The sequence below is a fragment of the Heterodontus francisci genome, chromosome 40 (assembly GCF_036365525.1).
Source record: "Heterodontus francisci isolate sHetFra1 chromosome 40, sHetFra1.hap1, whole genome shotgun sequence".
NCBI classification, from domain to species: Eukaryota; Metazoa; Chordata; class Chondrichthyes; order Heterodontiformes; family Heterodontidae; genus Heterodontus; species Heterodontus francisci.
Window position 1 is genome coordinate 10,968,169 of NC_090410.1, and position 21,363 is coordinate 10,989,531.

At 47.2% G+C, this 21,363-nt stretch overlaps 1 protein-coding gene across 3 annotated transcripts in view; it reads right to left on the reverse strand.

Annotated features, from left to right (window-relative positions):
- LOC137353071 (RNA-binding protein Nova-1-like) overlaps positions 1–21,363 on the reverse strand; it is a 154,917-nt gene that overhangs the window by 23,620 nt on the left and 109,934 nt on the right. For all 3 annotated transcript variants that reach the window (XM_068019036.1, XM_068019038.1, XM_068019037.1), the window contains exon 3: positions 14,583–14,749. In XM_068019036.1, the coding sequence (XP_067875137.1) occupies positions 14,583–14,749 (167 nt within the window). The remainder of the gene's footprint in view (positions 1–14,582; positions 14,750–21,363) is intronic.

Below are 21,363 nucleotides of genomic sequence, written 5' to 3' on the forward strand. Positions count from 1 at the left end.
TTTTTTTTTAAAGTATTCTCTTCTGAAAGTTACTATTGAAGCACATTCCAGATCACAACAACTCACTTGTGATGAAGAAATTCTCATCTGCCTTCTTGTTCTTTTGCCAATTATCTTAAATCTGGGTCCTTTTGTTACTGAGCCTTCTGTCAGTGGAAACCGTTTTTCCTTATTTACTCTATCAAAACCCCTCATGATTTTGAATGTCTTTATTAAATCTCCCCTTGAGTTTCTCTGTTCTAAGGAGAACATTCACAGCTTCTCCAGTCTCTCCAAATAACTGAAGTGCCTCTTCCCTGATATCATTCATACCATGCCTCAAGCCTTTATCTCATTGCCCCTCTAACTGCTAGATGAAATAGAGGGAAAACAGGGCTTTGGGGCAGTTGGAATTTAGCACCCATTGCTGGAGGAGGGAGGAAATCAGTTCCTTTAATTGGTGAGGAATACATGGAGGCCAAAGCTCTGAATGCGGGGCACCTAGATCGTTAAAAGAAAGATTCGCATTTATATAGCATCTTTCACAATTTTAGGAGGTCCCAAAGTGATTTACAGCGAATGAAGTGCTTTTGAAGCACGGTCATTTGTAATGTAGGGAACATGGAAGCCAATCTGCGCACAGCAAGCTCCCACACACAGCAATGTGATAATGAGACAGTTTTTTTTTTAAAGTGACATTGGTTGAGGGTTAAGCATTGACCCAGGATGAGAGAGGGCGAGGTAAACCCCAAACAGGGCGGTGAGGTGAGGACGAGTTTGAATTTTAAAAGCCTACAGGCTAATTTGCAGGGGGAAGGGAAGACTGAGGGGAGGGAGCTGTTCCATGGTTTGGAGGCCTGGAGAAATATTTGTTAGAATAGGAGGAACTATGATGAGTTCCGATTTCAATAATTAGAGGGGTTGTGGTATTGGTGGGGGAGGGGGGCAGGAGATAGATTAGCAACTACATAGAATTTATAGCACACAAATAGGCCATTCAGCCCAAATGATCTATGTCAGTATTGATGCCCCACACGAGCCTCCATCTACCCATATTCATCTAATCCCAGCAACATAACCTCATGTGCGTATCTAGCCTCACCAACAAGAAACATTTAAATAGCGCCCTTAACCTAGTACAATGCCCCACGGTGCTTCACAGGAGCATTTTAGCAGACCAATTTCCGACACTGAGCCATATAAGGGTTATTAGGTCAGGTGACCAAAGGACTTGTCAAAGAGGTAGGTTTTAAAGAGCATCTTAAAGGAGGAGAGAGGCGCAACTGATGGCCTGGCTGCCAATGGTGCAGCGATTAAAATCGGGAATGCTTGAGGGGCCAGAATTGGAGGAGCGCAGAGATCTCGGAGGGTTGTGGGGCTGGAGGAGATTACAGAGATAGGGAGGGGCGAGGCCATGGAGGGATTTGAAAACAATGATGAGAATTTAAAATTAAAGTGCTGCTGAACCGGAAGCCAATGGTAGGTCAGTGAGCACAGGGGTGATGGGCGAATGGAAGTTGGTGCGAGTTAGGACTCGGGAAGCAGAGTTCTTGATGAGCTCAAGTTTATGGAAGGTGGAAGCTCATCTGGAATAGTCAAGTCTCGAGGTAGCAAAAACATCTCTTACGGCTTCCCATTAAATGGACCTTTGCTATTTGCCTAAACTTCTCCTTGTGCAATGTTCCACATTCTCACCACTCTTTGGGTAAAGAAGTTTCTGCTGAACTCCCTGTTGGATTTATTAATGACTATCTTATATTTATAGCCTCTAGTTTTGGTCTCCCCCACAAGTGGAAACATCTTCTCTACATCTACCATGGACAGCATGCTGGGGGTGGCTCAGTGGGACACAGCACTGCCAGGTAACACCACCTTGCATTTACAAAACACCTTTAACGTTGTAAAAATGTCTCAATGTACTTCATAGGGGCATCATCAGACAAAATTTGACACTGAACTACATCAGGAGATATTAGGGACAGTTGACCAAAAATTTGGTCAAAGAGATAGGTTTTTAAGGAGCGTCTTAGAGGAGGAGAGAGAGAAAAAAAACGCAGCCCCACCAGATCTGTGCCAGTGTTTATGCTTTACTCAAGCATCCTCCCAGCCGTCTTCATCTCATTCTATCAGCGTGCTTGGGTTTTGGAAAAATAACCAGCCCAGACCCTGCTCCTGATCGCTGTCCAGTGATCTGTGTTGGAAAGTGGACATCAGGGATTGGGAGTACATGGGCAGTGCCAGACTATGGATCTAACCCTCTTGCCTCACTGGTCCCTTTTCAAAAATAAAATACTATTATGAATTAAAAACAGTTAATACACAGCAAACCAAAGACAAATAACAAATACAGATTTAAACAAAAAACTAAGGCTGCTATTAACTTGGCTAAAAGGCTTGTGAAAAGATTGTGGAGAACTCTGGCAGCAATGGGAAAAGCTCTTCAGTTGTCTACTTCTCTTCCTTTACGACAGTCCTCAAAATCTACCTCTTTGACACTCCCAATATCTCCTGTTGCTCAATGTCACATTTTGTTTGATCTCGGTCCTGGGAAGCACCTCGTCACATTGTGCTATTTTAAGTGCACGTTATAAATGGACAATGTTGTTGCATGTGAAGATTCAGAGGAGCATCAACTGGGCCACTGGAAGATTTTCAAGGATTGGTCAGAAAGGGCTGATGGGGCGAGATGAAGGAGGGTGGGAGGAGGCTCGTGTGGAGCATAAACACCAGTATAGACCTGTTGGGCCAAATGGTCTGTTTCTGTGCTGTAAACGCCCTGTAATTCTATACAGATCATAGAAGAGCGCTTTGCAACGGTCTTCACTCTTGAAGAGAATCAGCAACTAACAGCATTCAGCAATGCTGTTGAAAATATTCAAACAGATGTGGACATTGTTTTAGAATGAACAAGGAGTCTTAAAATAGATTAGACCACTGGCCCAGGTGATATCCAGCCAAGACTCCTTGAGCAGGTGGCTTTTCAAGCCCCTTGCCTGTATCTTTAATAACTTATTGGCATCAAGGACTGTTCCCTTAGAGCGGAAGGAGATTAAAGCCGTTCCAATTTTTTCAAAGAAGGGGAATAAGGCAGAACTAGGCAACTATAGGCCCATTAGCCTGACGTCAGTAATAAAGAAAGGCGTACAACGGAATGATTAGCGATGCTCTATAACAGCTTGGACAGAGATAGTCATACTGGGACACCCTACATAGCGTCCGCCGCAGAAGGTCCTCTCTTACCAGTTAGTGGATGAGGTACCCTGTTGAACATCGCCCACCTAGACTTTCAGAAAGCCTTTTATTAGAAACCTCACGAGATTTCTCTACAAGCTTGTGGTGGTAATCTACTGCGATGGATCAAAAGTTGATTGAATGTCCACGAGTAGACGGTGGTTGTCAATGGATCTGCTTGGAGACCAGGTACCACTGGAGTCTTACAGGGATTGGTGGTCGGGTCCCTTAATGATCTAGATGTAGGTGCTGGAGGGAATGATCCACAGATTTGTGGACAACACCAAGGTGAAGTGGGAGAGTCGGTACTGTACAGGATGCTCAATTGCTGCAGGCAGATCTCGACACGCTGGGGGATTAAGCCCAGGCTTGACAAATGATGTTTAACTTAGAAAAGTGTAGGATCATGCAGGTGGGCAGGTCAAATGCTACAGGAAACAGAATTAAAGCCAGTGAAGAACTCGAGAGATCTGGATGTGTCGGTACATCAGTCTCTGAAACTAAAAATGATTTATATAGCGCCTTCCATGACCACCAGACATCTCAAGCACTTTTACAGCCAATGAAATACTTTTTGAAGTGTAGTCACTGTTGTAATGTAGAAAACACAGCGGCCACAAACAACAATCAGATAATAATCAGTTCATCTGTTTTTAGAGTTGCTGGTTGAGAGGTAAGCATGGGCCAGGACCCAGGGGATACCTCCCCTGTTCTTCGAACTGGTGCCATGGGAATCCTTTACTTCCACTTAAGAGGGCAGAAGGGGCCTCTGTTCAATATATCATCTGAAAGACATCACCTCTGACAGTGCAGCACTCCCTCAATACCACACTGGGAGTATCAGAGTGGGACTTGAACCTGGAATCTTGTGATTTAGAGGTGAGAGTGCTACCCACTGAGCTACACTGACACACATACTATGACTATAGTTAAAGTGAACCCTACAGTGTAGTCACTGGAAAATTGCCATGTTATCCTTGTGCAAGCCCTCGATTGGGCCTCAGTTAGAAAACGGTGTCCAGTTTCGGGCTCCTCATATGACGGGGACATTGAGGCTTTGGAAAGGGTGCAGAGGAGGGTCACAAGATTGATTTCAGTTTAGTCACCCAGATAGGCAATGAGCTGGATCTCTATACTTTAGAGAAGGGTAGACTTAGGGCTGATGTGATCCAAGATTTACAAAATAATGAAGCGATTTGTGCGTATGTTATACAACGATCAATTATGTGAACAGGATCAATTAGAGGGAAATGGGGTCACGTTTACACTTAATGTATGGGTGGAACTAGGTTGGATGTTGGGAGGTTCTTCGCTACCCTGAGAATAGTGGATCTCAGCAACAGGCTACCAGTCAGTGCTGTGAACACTGCTTCGCTGAATCCCTTCAATAGGGAGCTGGACTTCTTTCTGGCTGGGACAGTGATCACCTTGCACAAGAGGTTAAAAAAAAGCGACACTTGCATTTATATGGCGCCCGTCACTGCCTCAGGACATCCCAAAGCGCTTTGCAGCCAACTATGTGCTTTTTTGAAGTAGTCGCTGTTGTAATGTTGGAAACATGGCAGCTATTTTGTACACAGCAAGATCCCACAAACAGCAAACCCATAATGATCAGTTCATCCTGTTTTTGTGATGTTGGTTGAGGGATACATATTGGCCAGGACACAGGGGAAAGCTCCAATGCTCTTCTTTGAAATAATGCCGTGGGAACTTTTACCTGCACCGGTGAGAGCAGGCCAGGCCTCGGTTTAACGTCTCATCCAAAAGACGGCACCTCTGACAGTGCAGCACTCCCTCAGCATTCACTGAATGCCAGCCTTGTGCTCAAGTCCCTGCAGCGGGTCTTGAACCCACAGCTTCAGATTCAGAGACAAGATGGCCGCGCACTGAGCCACACTATGACATTAATCAGGGTCAGTGTGATCTCCTGAGCCAGATTTGCTCTCCGGATGGACTAGTACATCTTTTCCTGTTGTCATTTTGGTGAAGATAGCCGAAGGGAGCTGGCAGCTATAGAATCTGGCCCCGGTGAGAGTCAGCGCCTTCAGGAGAAAAGAAATGGGATTCGTGGGCTGACATGAAAGTGTTTGGGCGAGAAGGGGTTAACACTTACTGCAGGAGGTTCTGAAGTCGTGATTGAAGTTTTATTAAGGATGACGTACTTAGCTTCCTGCAGCATCATCTCCTTGAAGCTGTGTGTCCTTGAGGAGACTGAAAGCCATTTCTATACAGCACCGTGTGTCGCACACACAGTAAAAACATCTGTGGTCACTAATTTATACCTTATCGGTTCACAAAGGCCTGTGTAAACAGTTCTTTGGTTTCGAAGCCTCAGACCGGGTTAGATAAGATCAATCACTGTTGGGTTGGCCTTATCACTTTTCAAAACAACTCCTATTCTTGTTCCTCAAAGTTGGCTGCAAACCAAAATTCAGAGCCTGGTCCCTGATTATTCCCAGAGGCCTAAATGTAGCACCCAGCTCCTAAATATAGATCCTGTTCACAAAAGGGTGTGTGGGGCCAGTACTATTGTACACATTTAAACTGAGGAGGAGGCTTTGAGGCCCAGGAGGAAAGGGGTGATAACAGATGGCCCTCTTTCTGGCTGCAGGACCAGTGGTGTTTCAATCAGCCACTCGGCCAAGAGTCTTCCCCTTCTTCCAGGAATGTGCGGAATCTGTAGCCAGGCTGGCCCAACGTTCCCGGATTTAGTGGGAGTCTCACGAAAAGATAGCACAATGTCAAGCTCCCCCCTGCCTGACCATAAACAATGTCTCACATATTGAGCTGTGCTCTTGGCATAAACCTTTCATGTTGCCCTCATGGTGTGGGCGGTGTAGGGTGTCTGGAAACCTCCAGGAATGAAAGATTCATCCGCAGGTCCCTGCTGCGAGCAAAAGCCCGGAGATAATCATAAGGGCATTAAAAATATTGTTTCTAAAAATTCTTTGAACATTTTTGTTTCTTCGTTAAAAAAAAATTTGGACATGGGTGGAAATGGCTGTTTGACTGGAGTCAAATAATCACCCATTTGGCTAATGAACAGTCTATTCGCTTTCTGATTGGCTGCGGGAAATGAGTGCCGGGAGGATGGACATCCAGGAATATGTCAACAACAACTTGCATTTATTTAGCGGCCTTTAACCTAGCCAAAGCCATTCAGCGCCTTGATATGCCAATAAGGAGCATTATCAGACAAAATTTAGCAACAAGCCACATCGGGGAATATTACGATAAAGAGGTAGATTTCAAGGATCGTCATAAAGAAGGAGAGAGAGGCGGAGAGGTTCAGGGAGGGAACTCCAGAGTTTAGGGTCCAGGTAGTTCAAATCATGGCTGCCAATGGTGGAGGATTCAAATCAGGGATGTGCAAGAGGTCAGAATTTTTAGAAACAATATTTTTAATGCCCTTATGATTCAGATATCTCAGAGGGTTGTGGGGCTGGAAGAGGTTACTGAGATAGGGGAGGGGGGGTGGTGGGGTGAGGTCCTGGAGGGATTTGAAAACAAGTTTGAGAATTTAAAAATGAGGCATGGCTAGACTGGGAGCCAATGTGGGTCAGCGAGCACAGTGTGGGGGGCAGTGGTGGTGGGTGGTGAATGGGCGTATGGGACTTGGTGCGAATTCGGATACAGGGCAGCAGAATTTAGGTCGAACTCCTGTTGGCGCCACAGGCAAGGCCGAGTTTATTTCCCATTCCTAGTTACCCAGAGAAGGTGGTGATGGGGCTTCTCCTTGAACTGTTACAGTCCACCTGGTAAAAGGTCTCTCTCCCATGACGGTGATAAGGAGGGAACATTCAGGAGTTTGGCCCCGCGACAATGAAGGAATGGCAGCAATTCGTTAGGATGACTTGGAGGGGATGGTGTTCCCCTGGCATCACTGCTCTTGAGCAGCTTGGTGGTAGAGGTCCCAGGGCCAGGAGATAGTCTAGTGGCTGCTGCAGATGCAACACACGAGCTTCTATCGCACAAACACTATGCCTCTGGAACAGTTCTTCCTGTTCCTACATCTGGGGCTACTGCGTCACCTGGGAGTGCCGCACTGTCAGAGATGCCGTCTTTCGGACGAGGCGTTAAACTAAGATCTTGTCTGTGCTCTCAGGTGACACTATCTCGAAGAGGAGCAAGGGAATTCTCCCCCGCGTCCTGGCCCAATGTTTATCCCCTCAATGTCACCAAAAACAGATTATCTGGTCATTATCCCATTGTTGTATGTGGGATCTTGCTGTGTGCATGTTGGCTGCTGTGTTTCCTACATTTCAGTGACTACATTTCAAAAAAGATCGCATTGGCTGTAAACCTCTTTGGAACAGCCTGAGGTCGTGAAAGGCACTATATAAATGCAAGTCTTTCTTTCAAAGAACAGAGGAAATTTGGGTGAGTCTCCTTTGGGTGCTTTCTTCTCTCCATCCAATGTTCCTCTATTCACCATTCCCAGGTGATCCCCAAGTACAGAGACAGGAAGATCTGTCCTAATGTTTGCTCTTTCCACCCCCAAAGTTACTAGACAGCAAGGCCATACAGAGCAGGAAGCTCTCCGGTTAGATTGCAAAAGCTCAGCTCATGTTTATTTGTTGTGTCTGGATGGAGGTGATGCTATCCCAGCAGTCACAGCAACAATGAAAGGCCTCTATTGAACAGACAGAGGGCTTTCACTGCCGCAGTGACTGCTGGGATAGCCCTACTTCCATTGCTGTCCCTTGACTCTCCAGCTGACAGAAAACAAGAGAATGCACATGTGAATCACAAGTCGGGTAGGACAATGAAAAGAAAAGTGAGAACACAGAAAAAAGAGGAAACGAAAAGGAGAGCAGAAAAAGAGGATTGGGAGGAAGAATATATGCCATTTAAATGGCTCAGGGATGAACAATTTTCATATTTTCCCATCTCTTATTTTAACAAGAGGGTCCCCCAAGTTTGATCTCATGAATTTTTCCTGTATGAGCACCCTGGGCTGGAAGGAGAAAGGGAAGGGGTCCTACTCCCGGTCTCTGTTCAATAACCACACTTGGTGCTGCCACTGAGTGAGAACAGGAACAGTGATGCCTCCCACAGCCGAAAAGCCCACTGCCACTCACTGTCTAGCTTCATGCATCAAATGAAGCTACCGAGAAGAGGTACTGGAGGGCATCTGTGGCACTGTACCACAAGCAGGCGCCAGCAACGAGAATCAAAGAAAGGAACTCAACTGTGGCTGAAACCTTTCTCCCCATGCCTTTGCTACCTCCAGACTCGACTATATCCAATGCTCTCCTGAGCTCATCTGAAACTCCACCACCCTATCTGAACTCACACCAAGTCCCATTCACCCATTCTGATTACTGTATTCATATCCCTCCATGGGCTCATTCCCCCCACCCGCCCCCGACCATCTCTGCAACCTCCTCCAGCCCTACAGCTTTCCAAGATCTCTGCGCCCCCAGAGTTCTGGCCTCTTGCACCTCCCCGATTTTCATTGGTCCACCATTGACGGCCATACCTCCAGCTGTTTGGGCCCCAAGTTCTGAAATTTCCTCCCTGAACCGCTCTACCTTTACAAAGTTCCTTAAAACCTACCTCTTTGACCAAGCTTTTGACCAAACCTCCTGATGTGGCCTGGTGACAAGTTTAGTCTAATCAGGCTCCGAGGAAGCGTCTTGGGATCTCCTTTATTGAATTTGTTTATACAATGTGGGCATCGCTGGCAAGACCAATATTTACAAAAGAAGATAAACATAAGAAGTAGAAGCTGGAGTTGGCCATTTCACTCTTCGAACCTGCTCCGCCATTCAACATGATCATGGCTGATCTACCTCAACTCTACCTTCCCGCACTGTCCCTCTATTTCCTTAGTGCTGAACAAGCTATCAATCTCAGTCTTTAAACATATTCAATGATGGAGCATCCACAGCTCTCTGGGGTAGAGAATTCCAAAGATTCACAACCCTCTGAGTGAAGAAATTTCTCCTCATTTCTGTCTTAAATGGTCGACCCCTTATCTTGAGACTGTGACCCCGTGTTCTACACTCCCCAGCCAGGGGGAACATTTACTCAGCATCTACCCTATCAAGCCCCTTAAGAATTTTATATGCTTCAATTAGATCACCTCTCATTCTTTAAACTCCAGGGAAAACAGGCCTCGTCTCTTCAATCTCTCTTCACAGGACAACTGCCTCATCACAGGAAGCAGGATAGTGAACCTTTGTTGTGCTCCCTCTAGGGGAAGTCAGTCCTTTAGGTAGGGAAAGTAGAACAGCAGACATCTCAAATTGCCCTTGAGACAAGTAAATGTTAAAGGCGTTATATAAACGCAAGTTATTGCTGAGACGATTAATGGGAGAAAAATGGCCGGGGTTTGTGCCGAAATGAAAAGATGGCGTGAGGACACTGGTGCTTGGTCCTGCAAAGGTGTCCCTGCCTCAGAGATGATGATGGAGGACCTGCTGTATTACAGATGACAGGGAGGTACAATCTGCAGACGGTTTCTTAAAGAACACTGCAAGCCCTCCTTCAGCTGCTGGTGCGAATCTCTCTAATTGGATCGATAGCTGGCGAGTGACCCGGGTGACCTGGCTGTGATTGATTGGCGGAGGCACTATGCAGTATCTGCAGCATTGCAGTGGGGAGCGGGCAGTGTTTTGGGGAGGGGGGAGGGAGGGCAGGGGCTGAACGTCAGCAAACCCCATTGCAAACATGTTTGATTTCCTCTGGCAGGTTGCTAAAATGACACTGCAGATCTTTTTAATAAAAAAAGAAAATGACGACGGCTGTTCAGTTGCCAGAATTCAACCTTAATATGCAGGTGGCTGTGCGCGGGTTCACTGCTCTTTGTGCTAGCTGTATTGTGCTTTTACTGCAGTGCACAGAACATTGAGACAAAAGTGAAGAGACTTTACAGGAGGAAATGCATTAACGTTATCTCGTTCAAGCAGCACCTCCCACCTCTCCATCATTGACGGCCGTGTCTTCAGCCGCCTGGGTCTTAGTCTCTGGTATTCCCTCACTAAAACCCCTCCGCCTCTAAAAAAAAAACCCATTCCTTTCACCGAGCTTCTGGTCACCACCCCGCACCACCCCACCCCCAACTCCAGAGGGAGCCCAGCACATCTGCAGTACTTTTGATGGTGCCATGCATGACTATTCCAAGGCTCTCCCAGCCAGCCTCCAGTCTTCCCACCCTCGGTAAACCTCTGCCGCTGCAGACCTGCACCAAGTCCTCTTCGCCTATTACCCCCTTGTGGTCATTCACCTGCCTGGGAGGAAAAACCTGATTACGCAGTAGGTGGTTAGGATCTGGAATGCACTGCTTGCGAGTGTGATGGAGGCAGATTCAAACGAGGCTTTCAAAAGGGTATTGAATAATTATCTGAAGAGAAAAGATTTGCATGGCTATGTATGGGGAAAAAAGCAGGGGGGTAGTGGGACTAGCTGAGTTGCTCTTAGAGATCTGGCATGGACACGATGGGCCAAATGGCCTCCTTCTGTGCCGTAAACTTTCTATGGTCCTACAGCATCTCACAATCAGAAAGTGGGGGAGGTGGGGGGGATTGCAGTCAAACAGAAGGGGTTTTTTTTTTTAAAGGAGGCTTTTGCAAACCGGGAATGAGGTGCAAAGTCAGGAGATGGGGGCAGATGCTCCAGAGGGAAGACGTGTCACGAAGTTGCCTGAGCACCAATGGTGATAGAGTGTGGAACAAGGCACTAGAGGAGTAGATGGAACGCCAAGAAACCTGTTTCTGGAGGTGATCATGGAGGTAAGGTGAGGGACAAGATGGGAGCTGGAGGCAAGCGTGAGCACTTTGGAATCAATTCGCTGGCACACTGGGAGGAGGCAGACCTTGGAAGGGATGGGAGTGACCCGACGCTGTGCAGGATATGGCCCTCTGAGGGAATTGCAGTTTGCAGAGGTCAGGAGAGCAGAACTGAGCCTCAAAGGAGATCTGGACTCCTCACCAGAAGGGCTTGTGTTCAATCTCAGATTCAGAGGCTTCAGCCCTCACCCACAAACTTTATATAGAATTTACAGCACAGAAACAGGCCATTCAGCCCAACTAGCCCATGCTGGTGTTTATGCTCCACACGAGCCCCTCCCACCGTTCTTCATCTCACCCCATCAACATATCCTCCAGTCCTTTCTCCCTCATGCATTTATCCAGCTTCCTCTTAAATCCATCTGTGCTATTGCCCTCAACTATCCCCTGTGGTAGTGAGTTCCACATTCTCGCCATTCTCTGAGTAAAATCCAAAACTAGAGGATGTAAATTTAAGATAGTGGGTAATAAATCCAGTGAAGAAGTCAGCAGAAACATCATCACCCAGAGAGTGGTGAGAATGTGGAACTTGTTACACAAGAACTGGTTGAGGGGAATAGCATGGATGTCTTTAAGAAGAAGCTAGATAAAGTCATGAGGGAGAAAGGATTAGAAGGTTATGCTGAAAGTTGAATGAGTGAGGAGGTTCGTGTGGAGCATAAACGCCAGCATGGACCAGATGAGCCGAACAGCCTGTGCCTCATTTCTAGTCATAACTGAGAGAAAAACCATCAGGACCAATGTTGACCCTCAAGAATCCACCCAGTCATGGGGGTCCAGATCATCCTGATCTCCCTTAATGAGATTAATCAAAATACTGATGAAAACAAAGTGACTGAACAGTTTTGCTGCTTATGCAAGCTCTGAGCAGCAGAGGGGCCAAATCTCCCTGGACTTCGCCGTGCTCAGTGTTTCCTCATAAGGGAAACGAGCCAGGGCTGTTTCACCGGAAAAGCTCAATTTGCAATCACTGATAGGAGAAGCCACCACTTCCTGTTAGGATAATGGTCACTTCCTGTGGGAAGGGGTGTTGCGAGGAAGTTTGCTCTGCGAGTAGTGTGACTGGGGTCAGAGATCAAGTGGAAACAGTGGAGGCTAGAGGAAGTGATACGACTGAGAGGAAAACGAGCAACAAGGGAACAAGAGCAGGAAATCACAACAACAGAAGCAGAATATATCCAGCCCATCCTGCCACGCTACTATAGCCTTGCCATAAGGTTGCACCAGTTCACTAATACCTCGTGGGTTTTCTCTCCCCATCCAATCCTTCACTTAGCTTCAACTGAATCTGGCTAATTCAGAATGAAAATGAGACGCTGCCTCACTGACCTTGTCTACAAGTTGTTGTTGCCTGGCAACTAATTTTACACTGGTGTTTTGCTGACCAGTTCTCTGAACTATGGAGTTTGGATGTCAGTCTGTTTGCTGCGTGTCACTCCAGGGTTGGTGTTCAATTTTGAAAACCTAGCAAAAATCGACTGAAGGAAACTCGGCAAAGTGGGGGGGGGGAAACTGTCTTTTCATAGCGTCAGATCAAGGGACCAACTCAATAAACTTAACGAGGTGGACTTATCACTGAACCTCTGACCTCTAACCTCCAACCCATCTCTCCATTGTAACCCTCCTTCATTCTTACTTCTTTACCCGGAGAGTGGTGAGAATGTGGAAAGCATAGAAACATAGAAAATAGGGGCAGGAGTAGGCCATTCAGCCCTTCAGGCCTGCTCCGCCATTCAAAAAAGATCATGGATGATCGTCTAATTCAGTACCCTGTTCCCGCTTTCTCCTCATATCCCTTGATCCCTTTGGCATTAAGAAATATATCTATCTCCTTCTTAAATACATCCACTGCCTTCTGTGGTAGAGAATTCCACAGGTTCACCACCCTCTGAGTGAAGAAATTTCTCCTCATTACAGTTCTAAATGGCATACCCTGTATCCTGAGACTGTGACCCCTGGTTCTGGACACCCCAGCCATCGGGAACAACCTCCCTACATCTAGCCTGACTACTCCTGTAAGAATTTTATAGGTTTCTATGAGATCCCCTCTCATTCTTCTAAACTCTAGTGAATACAGGCCTAGTTGACCCAATCTCTCCTCATACGTCAATCCTGCCATCCCAGGAATCAGCCTAGTAAATCTTCTTTGCATTCTCTCCATGGCAAGAACATCCTTCCTCAGATAAGGAGACCAAAACTGCACACAATACTCCAGATGTGGTCTCACCAAGGCCCTATATAACTGCAGCAAGACATCCTTGCTCTTGTACTCAAATTCTCTTGCAATGAAGGCCAACATACCATTCGCCTTCCTAACTGCTTGCTGCACCTGAATGCTTGCTTGCAGCAACTGGTGTACAAGGTCACCCAGGTTTCGTTGCACCTCCCCCTTTCCCAATCTATCACCATTCAGATAATAATCTGCCTTTCTGTATTTGCAACCAAAGTAGATAACCTCACATTTATCCACGTTATACTGTATCTGCCATACATTTGCCCTCTCACTCAACTTATCCAAATCACATTGGAGCCTCTTTGCATCCTCCTCAAAGCCCCCCCAGCCATGACGTGGAGTGGTTGAGGCGAATAGCAATAGATGCATTGACTGGGAAGTACAAGGAAGGAATAGAAGGGTACGCTGATAGGGTGAGATGAAGACATGTGGAAGGAGGCTCCTGTGGACTAGCATGGGCTAGCTGGGCCGAATGACCTGTTTCTGTGCTGCAAATTCTATGTAATCTTTGTTTTATTGACACCACTATGGTCAGTGCTCCTTGGAAGCTCTCTGCCTGCCTCCTCCTTAGCGGCAGATACACCGTTTAATATGGATCAAAGGAGTTGTGGTTGAAATCAGTCATGATCTAACTGAATGACGGAACAGGCTCATGGGGCCGAATGGCCTCCTCCTGTTCCTATGTTCACTGCTCCTTAAATATGTTGAAATGAAGACTTGTCTCACTTTCCCAGGACTCCCAAGTGCGGAATCCCTCACCATCCAATCATCTTTCCTACGTCAATTGTCGACACAACCAAGACCAGATGATAAAACAGTGACTGGACGAAACCTTAATTTCTTCACCCAAGTGATTGAACTGAGGCAATGTAATTGTCTCAAAAGCTGATTGCAATCCTGTTGCCGGGAATTGTGGGGCTGAGCCATTTCTGAATGCAGCCCAAACCCACAACTCAGTTGTACAGCTGCCACTGTTGCTGGGACAGGGAAGGTGCCCAACCAATCTGCTTTCTATAATAAGCAAAGCCTGTTGCTGGCGAATGGAATATTTCCCCCAGTTACGGGGCCTGGTGCTTGCGTTTTCAGGCACGATCCGGAATCAGACTCTTTTTAGACTGCCTCAGAAAGCACGCCAAAGCTCAGGGACACCGCGAGTTAGATGCAGAGCAAAACTCCCTCGACACTGCGCCCAATAATGTTGCTTTAGCTTCAGTCTCAGGATACGACCACCCGAGACTTTGCAGCCTCTTCGCCACACTTGTATACCCACCCTCCTCTGTTGCCACAGGAGCTATTTGGCCCGGGCAGTAATCTGATTTTAGTGGTAATAAATGTGTAACACTAACTTGCTTGACACGGTCTGGATTCACGTTGGTCTGAGGTTGCAGGATGTTGACTGGCTCCGTCTTGCCGATGTTCTGTGGCATCTCTCGGACCTTTTCTGCTATGAAATCATGGACTGCGTTCAGAGCCTCCACCGGCCCTTGGATCAGGCATACCCGCTCTGTGGTGCCTAGAAAAGAAGAAAAATCAAAATTCACACACAAGATATAATCGGTTTCCGAAAGGGCAGTGAATTAGCATCAGGTCAGACCCAAACAGACCCCAGCTCATTAAGCAGAAACTCAATCTTAGTTCAAAGGCAACATCATTGGCTTCAACTCATTAAAAGGAAGACAACCCCCAACCATCAGCACAATAGCCAAAGTCAACAGCATTGATCTCAAATCCTTCGGTCTGAAACCCCAAATCTGACCATGATAACGGCATAACAACTGGCAGTACGGGTTTTGCTCTGATCAAGGTTGGTTGTCGTTTGGGTTTAAATTATTCCTGTTTAAGGGGATAAGCTTCATGTAAACTGGACACACACACACAGAACTATTCCATAAGTCTATCCCAGTTGCTTAGTTGCTAAATGTACAGCCCAGGTCAAGCGGAATCATATAAACTAGGAAAGCTCCAGGTTCAATCACCAGCCTATCTTGAATAATCGACTGAGTAGGGTAATGGTAGGTGCATAGAGAATAAAAATGTCCAGAGTTGTGCTCGTCTGTGTCTGGGAAAGACATAGGAACAGGAGGAGGCCATTCAGTCCCTCAAGCCTGTTCTATCATTCCATTAGTTCTTGGCAGGTATAAATTGTCGCTCTTTCTCTGCTACAATGCTACATAACATCTGATGTGCAATAACACTTAGAGTCTTTACAGCCCAGAAGGAGGTCATTCAGCCCATCGAGTTCATGCCCGCTCTCTGTGGAGCAATCCAGTCAGCCCCATTCCCCCCGTTCAATCGCCATAGCCCTGCAAGTTTATCTCCCTCAAGTGCCCATCCAATTTCCTTTTGAAACCATTGATCATCTCCGCTGCCACCACCCTCATTACATTTCTATAGCGCCTCTAATGTAGTAAAACATCCCAAACGCTTCACAGGAATGTTAAATCCAAGATCCAGATATATTCTGGGACTTACAAACCAAATGATTCTCCAAGACGCTGATCGTTATAAATTTAAGCGGGGTTCCTTTCACTGTGGTATTTCGATGAATTGAAGACTCTCCCATTTTCCGGAGGTGTTGCACAGCATCCAGGGAATTCTCCCTCTCAGGTAAATAACGGCCACCAACCAAAAGTCAGCATCCTCTTCTCCACCTCCTCCCACCACCACCCCCCCCCCCCCCACTCCACCCCCCTCCCCCCCCACCTTGCCTCAATCCCTGACCACTTCCTACAGGACACCATCTGTCATGAAGCTTTGCCAGATTGTTGAGAACAAGCATCTGGGGAATATTTAGCTGAATCATTATTCTACAGTGCAATCTGAGAGTGTTTGTTAAAAGCTCTGAGGAGGGGAAAAGAAAATCCATCGAGTTAAAAAGCATTTTAAACTCTCAGACGCGAAGAGGCACTTTGTCCAGAGGAATCCCAATGCAGCTGCACAGAGAGAGAGAGAGAATGTGAGAGAAACTGGGAGAGACAGAGAAATCCAGAGAAAGAGAGAGAAAAAGACAGAGACAGTAAAGCTACAGAGTGAGGAAAAGAAGAGGACAGAGAGAGAAGAGAAAGCTCGAGAGCGAGGGAGACAGAGAGAGGAGAGACAGGGAAAGACAGAGAGAGAAAGCTACAGAATGAGGGAGAGACTGAAAAAAAGGGAGAGAGAGAGAAATCTACAGAGAGTGAGAGATTCTGAAAGACAGAGGGGGCAGTGACAGGGAGAGAGAGGCAGAAGCAACAACAACTTGCATTTATATAGCACCTTAAACATAATAAAATTTCCCAAGGTGCTTCACAGGAGTATTATAAAACAAAATTTGACACTGAGCCACACAGAGCAACATGAGGGCAGATGACCAAAAGCTTGGTCAAAGAGGTAGGTTTTAAGGAGTGTCTTAAAGGAGGAGAGGTTTAGGGATGGAATTGCAGAGCTTAGGGCCCAGGCAGCTGAAGGAATGGCCACCAATGGTGGAGCGACTAAAATCGGGGATGCTCAAGAAGCTAGAATTAGAGGAGCGCAGAAATCTCGGAGGGTTGTGCCACTGAAAGTGATTACAGAGACAGAGAGGGGTGAAGCCGTGGAGGAATTTGAAAACAAGGATGAGAATTTTAAAATTGAGATGTTGCTTAACTGGGGAGCCAATATAGGTCAGTGAGCATAGGGGTGATAGGTGAACGGGACTTGGTGCGAGTTAGGACACAGACAGCAGAGTTTTAAAATAAGTCAAGTTTGTAGAGAGTAGAATGTGGGAGGCTAGTCAGGAACGTGTTAGAATTTTTTTTTTATTCGTTCATGGGATGTGGGCATCATTGGCTAGGCCAGCATTTACTGCCCATTCCTAATTGCCCTTGAGAAGGTGGTGGTGAGCTGCCTTCTTGTACCGCTGCAGTCCTTGGGGTGTAGGTACACCCACAGTGCTGTTAGGAAGGGAGTTCCAGGATTTTGACCCAGTGACAGTGAAGGAACAGTGATATAGTTTCAAGTCAGGATGGTGTGAGGCTTGGAAGGGAACTTGCAGGTGGTGGTGTTCCCATGCTTTTGCTGCCCTTGTCCTTCTAGGTGGTAGAGGTCGCGGGTTTGGAAGGTGCTGTCAAAGGAGCCTTGGTGAGTTGCTGCAGTGCATCTTGTAGATGGCGCACACTGCTGCTACTGTGCGTCGGTGGTGAAGGGAGTGAATGTTGAAGGTGGTGGAGGGGATGCCAATCAAGCGGGCTGCTTTGATCTGGATGGTGTTGAGCTTCTTGTGTGTTGTTGGAGCTGCACCCATCCAGGCAAGTGGAGAGTATTCCATCACACTCCTGACTTGTGCCTTGTAGATGGACAGGCATTGGGGAATCAGGAGGATGAGTTACACGCCGCAGAATTCCCAGTCTCTGACCTTCTCTTGTAGCCATGGTATTTATATGTCTGGTCCAGTTCAGTTTCTGGTCAATGTTGACCCCCAGGATGTTGATAGAGCCACAGACACTGGCTCTCACTGGGACACAGTTCCACAGACACTGCCTCTCACTGGGACACAGTTCCACAGACACTGCCTCTCACTGGGACACAGTTCCACAGACACTGCCTCTCACTGGGGCACAGTTCCCCAGACACTACTTTCACTGGGGTACAGTTATGCAAGCTTCAGTGATCGTTGTGTGGAGACATGTAAGGGAGCTGTTTTGCACACAGCAAGATCCCATAAACACAAAGAACCCAATAACTAGTTGATGTGTTTTCAGTGGTGCTCGCCGGAGATGTTGTGAGGATGTGGGAAGGGGATGGAGGGGAAGAGAGAGAATTCCCCGTTACAATTTTAAATGGGATCTTTAACTTGGTCTAAAGACATTTAAAAGGGGAGACAGTGGCGCAGTGTTAATGTCACTAGACTAGTAACCAGAGCCCCAGGCTAATGCTCTGGGGATACAGGTTTGAATCCCACCACGGCAGATGGTGAAATTTGAATTCAATTAGTAAATCTGGAATTAAAAGTTAGTCTAATGGTGACCATGAAACCATTGCCGATTGTTGTCTGGTTCATTGATGTCCTTTAGGGAAGTAAATCTGCTGTCCTTACCTGGTCTGGCCTACATGTGACTCTTAAAGGGCCTAGCAAGCCACTCAGTTTTATCAAACTGGTACAAAGTCAATAAGGAATGAAACTGGACAGACCACCCAGCATCCACCTAGGCACCAGAAACGACAACGGCAAACCCAGCCCTGTTGACCCTGCAAAGTCCTTCTTACTAACATCTGGGGGCTTGTGCCCAAGTTGGGAGAGCTGTCCCACAGACTAGTCAAGCAACAGCCTGATACAGTCATACTCACCGAATCATACCTTACAATGTCCCAGACACCACCACCACCAGAGGTGTGACACAGTGGTATACAGTAGAGAGGGAGTTCCCCTGGGAGTCCTCAACATTAACTCCAGACCCCATGAAGTCCCATGGCATCAGGTCAAACATGGGTAAGGAACCTCCTGCTAATTACCACCTACCGCACCCCCTCAACTTATGAATCAGTGCTTCGCCATGTTGAACATCAATTGGAAGAAGCACTGAGGTTGGCAAGGGCACAGAATGTACTCTGGGTGGGGGACTTCAATGTCCCTTACCAAGAGTGGCTCAGTAGCACCACTACTGACCGAGCCCTAACGACATAGCTGTTAGACTGGGTCTGCAGTAGATGGTGAGGGAACCAATAAGAGGGAAATACTTACTTGACCTCGTCCTCACCAATCTACCTGTCGCAGATGCATCTGTCCATGACAGTACTGGTGGGAGTGACCACCGCACAGTCCTTGCGGAGAAAAGTCCCATCTTCACATTGAGGATACCCACCATCGTGTTGTGCGGCACTACCACCGTGCTAAATGAGATAGATTTCAAATAGATCTAGCAACTTAAAACTGGGCATCCATGAGGCGCTGTGAATCATCAGCAGCAGCAGAATTGTACTCAACCACAATCTGTAACCTCATGGCCCAACATATCCCCCACTCTACCATTACCATCAAGCTGGGGGACCAACCCTGTTTCAATGAAGTGCAAAATTACATGCCAGGAGCAGCAGCAGGCATACCTCAAAATGCCTGGTGAAGCTACAACATGGGATTACTTGCATGCCAAACAGCGGAAGCAACATGCAATAGACGGAGCTAAGCGATCCCACAACCAACGAATCAGATCCAAGCTCTGCAGTCCTGCCACATCCAGTATGAATGGTGGTGGACAATTAAACAACTGACAGGAGGAAGAGGTGCCACAAATATCCCCATTCTCAACGATGGGGGAGCCCAGCACATCAGTGCAAAATACAAGGCTGAAGCATTTGCATCCATCTTCAGCCAGAAGTGCTTCACAAGTATCTGCTCACGGATGCTCAGTTTGGGCTCTGCCAGCGCTACTCAGCTCCTGACCTCATTACAGTCTTGGTCCAAACATGGACAAAAGAGCTGAAGTGGTGTGGTGAGAGTGACTGCCCATGACATCAAGGCAGAATTTGACCAAGTGTGGCATCAAGCAGCCCTAGCAAAACTGGAGTCAATGGGAATTGGGGGGAAAACTTTCCACTGGTTGGAGTCATACCTAGCGCAAAGCAAGATGGTTGTGATTATTGGAGGTCAATCATCCCAGTGCCAGGACATGCTGTGGAAGTCGTGGACAGCATGTTTAGCGAGGTGGTCACACCGCAGGTAATAGCTGCACAGGCAGAAAAGAGATGGGTGACCACCAGACGGAGTAGTAGGTGCAGGCAGGTAGCGCAGGAGTCCCCTGTGGCCATCCCCCTCTCAAACAGATATACCGCTTTGGATACTGGGGGGATGACCTATCAGGGGAAAGCAGTAACAGCCAAGTTCGTGGCACCACAGAGGGCTCTGCTGCACAGCAGGGGAGGAAAAGGGTTGGAAGAGCTATAGTGATAGGGGATTCTATCATAAAGGGTGCAGATAGGCATTTCTGTGGCCACAAACGAGACTCCAGGATGCTATGTTGCCTCCCTGGTGCTAGGGTCAAGGATGTCTCGGAGCGACTGCAGGACATTCTGAAAGGGGAGGGTGAGCAGCCAGAGGTCGTGGTCTATATTGGTACTAACGACATAGGCAGGACAAGAGATGAGGTCCTGCAAAGTGAATATAGGGAGTTAGGCAGAAGGTTAAAAAGCAGGACCTCTAGGGTTGTAATCTCAGGATTACTCCCTGTGCCACGTGCTAGTGAGGGTAGGAATAGGAGGATTAGGCAAATGAATGCGTGGCTGAAGAGCTGGTGTAGGCGGGAGGGCTTCAGCTACTTGGACCATTGGGATCTCTTCTGGTGCAGAGGTGACCTGTACAAGTGGGATGGGTTGCATCTAAATTGGACGGGGACCAAAGTCCAGTAGGCAGGCCGGGCAGGGGCAGGACAGGGAGCGTGGAAGGTTCTGGTAGGCTAAACTGCATTTACTTTAATGCAAGAAGACTGACAGGTAAGGCAGATGAACTCAGAGCATGGATCGGTACATGGGATTGTGATATTATAGCTATTACGGAAACGTGGTTGAGGGATGGGCAGGACTGGCAGCTCAATGTTCCAGGGTACTGATCCTTCCGGCGTGACAGAGATGGAGGTAAGAGAGGAGGGGGAGTTGCACTATTGATTAGGGAGGACATCACGGCAGTACTTAGAGAGGATATCCCGGGGGGGAACATCCAGCGAGGCCATATGGGTAGAACTTAGAAATAAGAAAGGGGTGATCACTTTGATGGGATTATACTACAGGCCCCCCCAATAGTCAGAGGGAAGTGGAGGAGCATATATGTAGGTAAATCACAGATAGGTGTAGGAATTATAGGGTTGTAATAGTAGGTGATTTTAACTTCTCTAATATTGACTGGGGCTGCCTTCGTGCTAAGGGATCAGATGGGGAAGAATTTGTTAAGTGTGTCCAGGATAGTTTTCTGAAGCAGTATGTGGATGGCCCGACTAAAGAAGGGGCTGCACTCGATCTCCTCTCAGAAAATGAGGATGGGCAGGTGGTTGATGTGTCAGTGGGGGAAGCACTTTGGAACCAGCGACCATAACTCTATTAACTTCAAGATAGTTACGGAAAAGGATAGGACTGGTCCTCAGGTTGAAGTCCTAAATTGGGCAAAGGCTAATTTCGATGGCA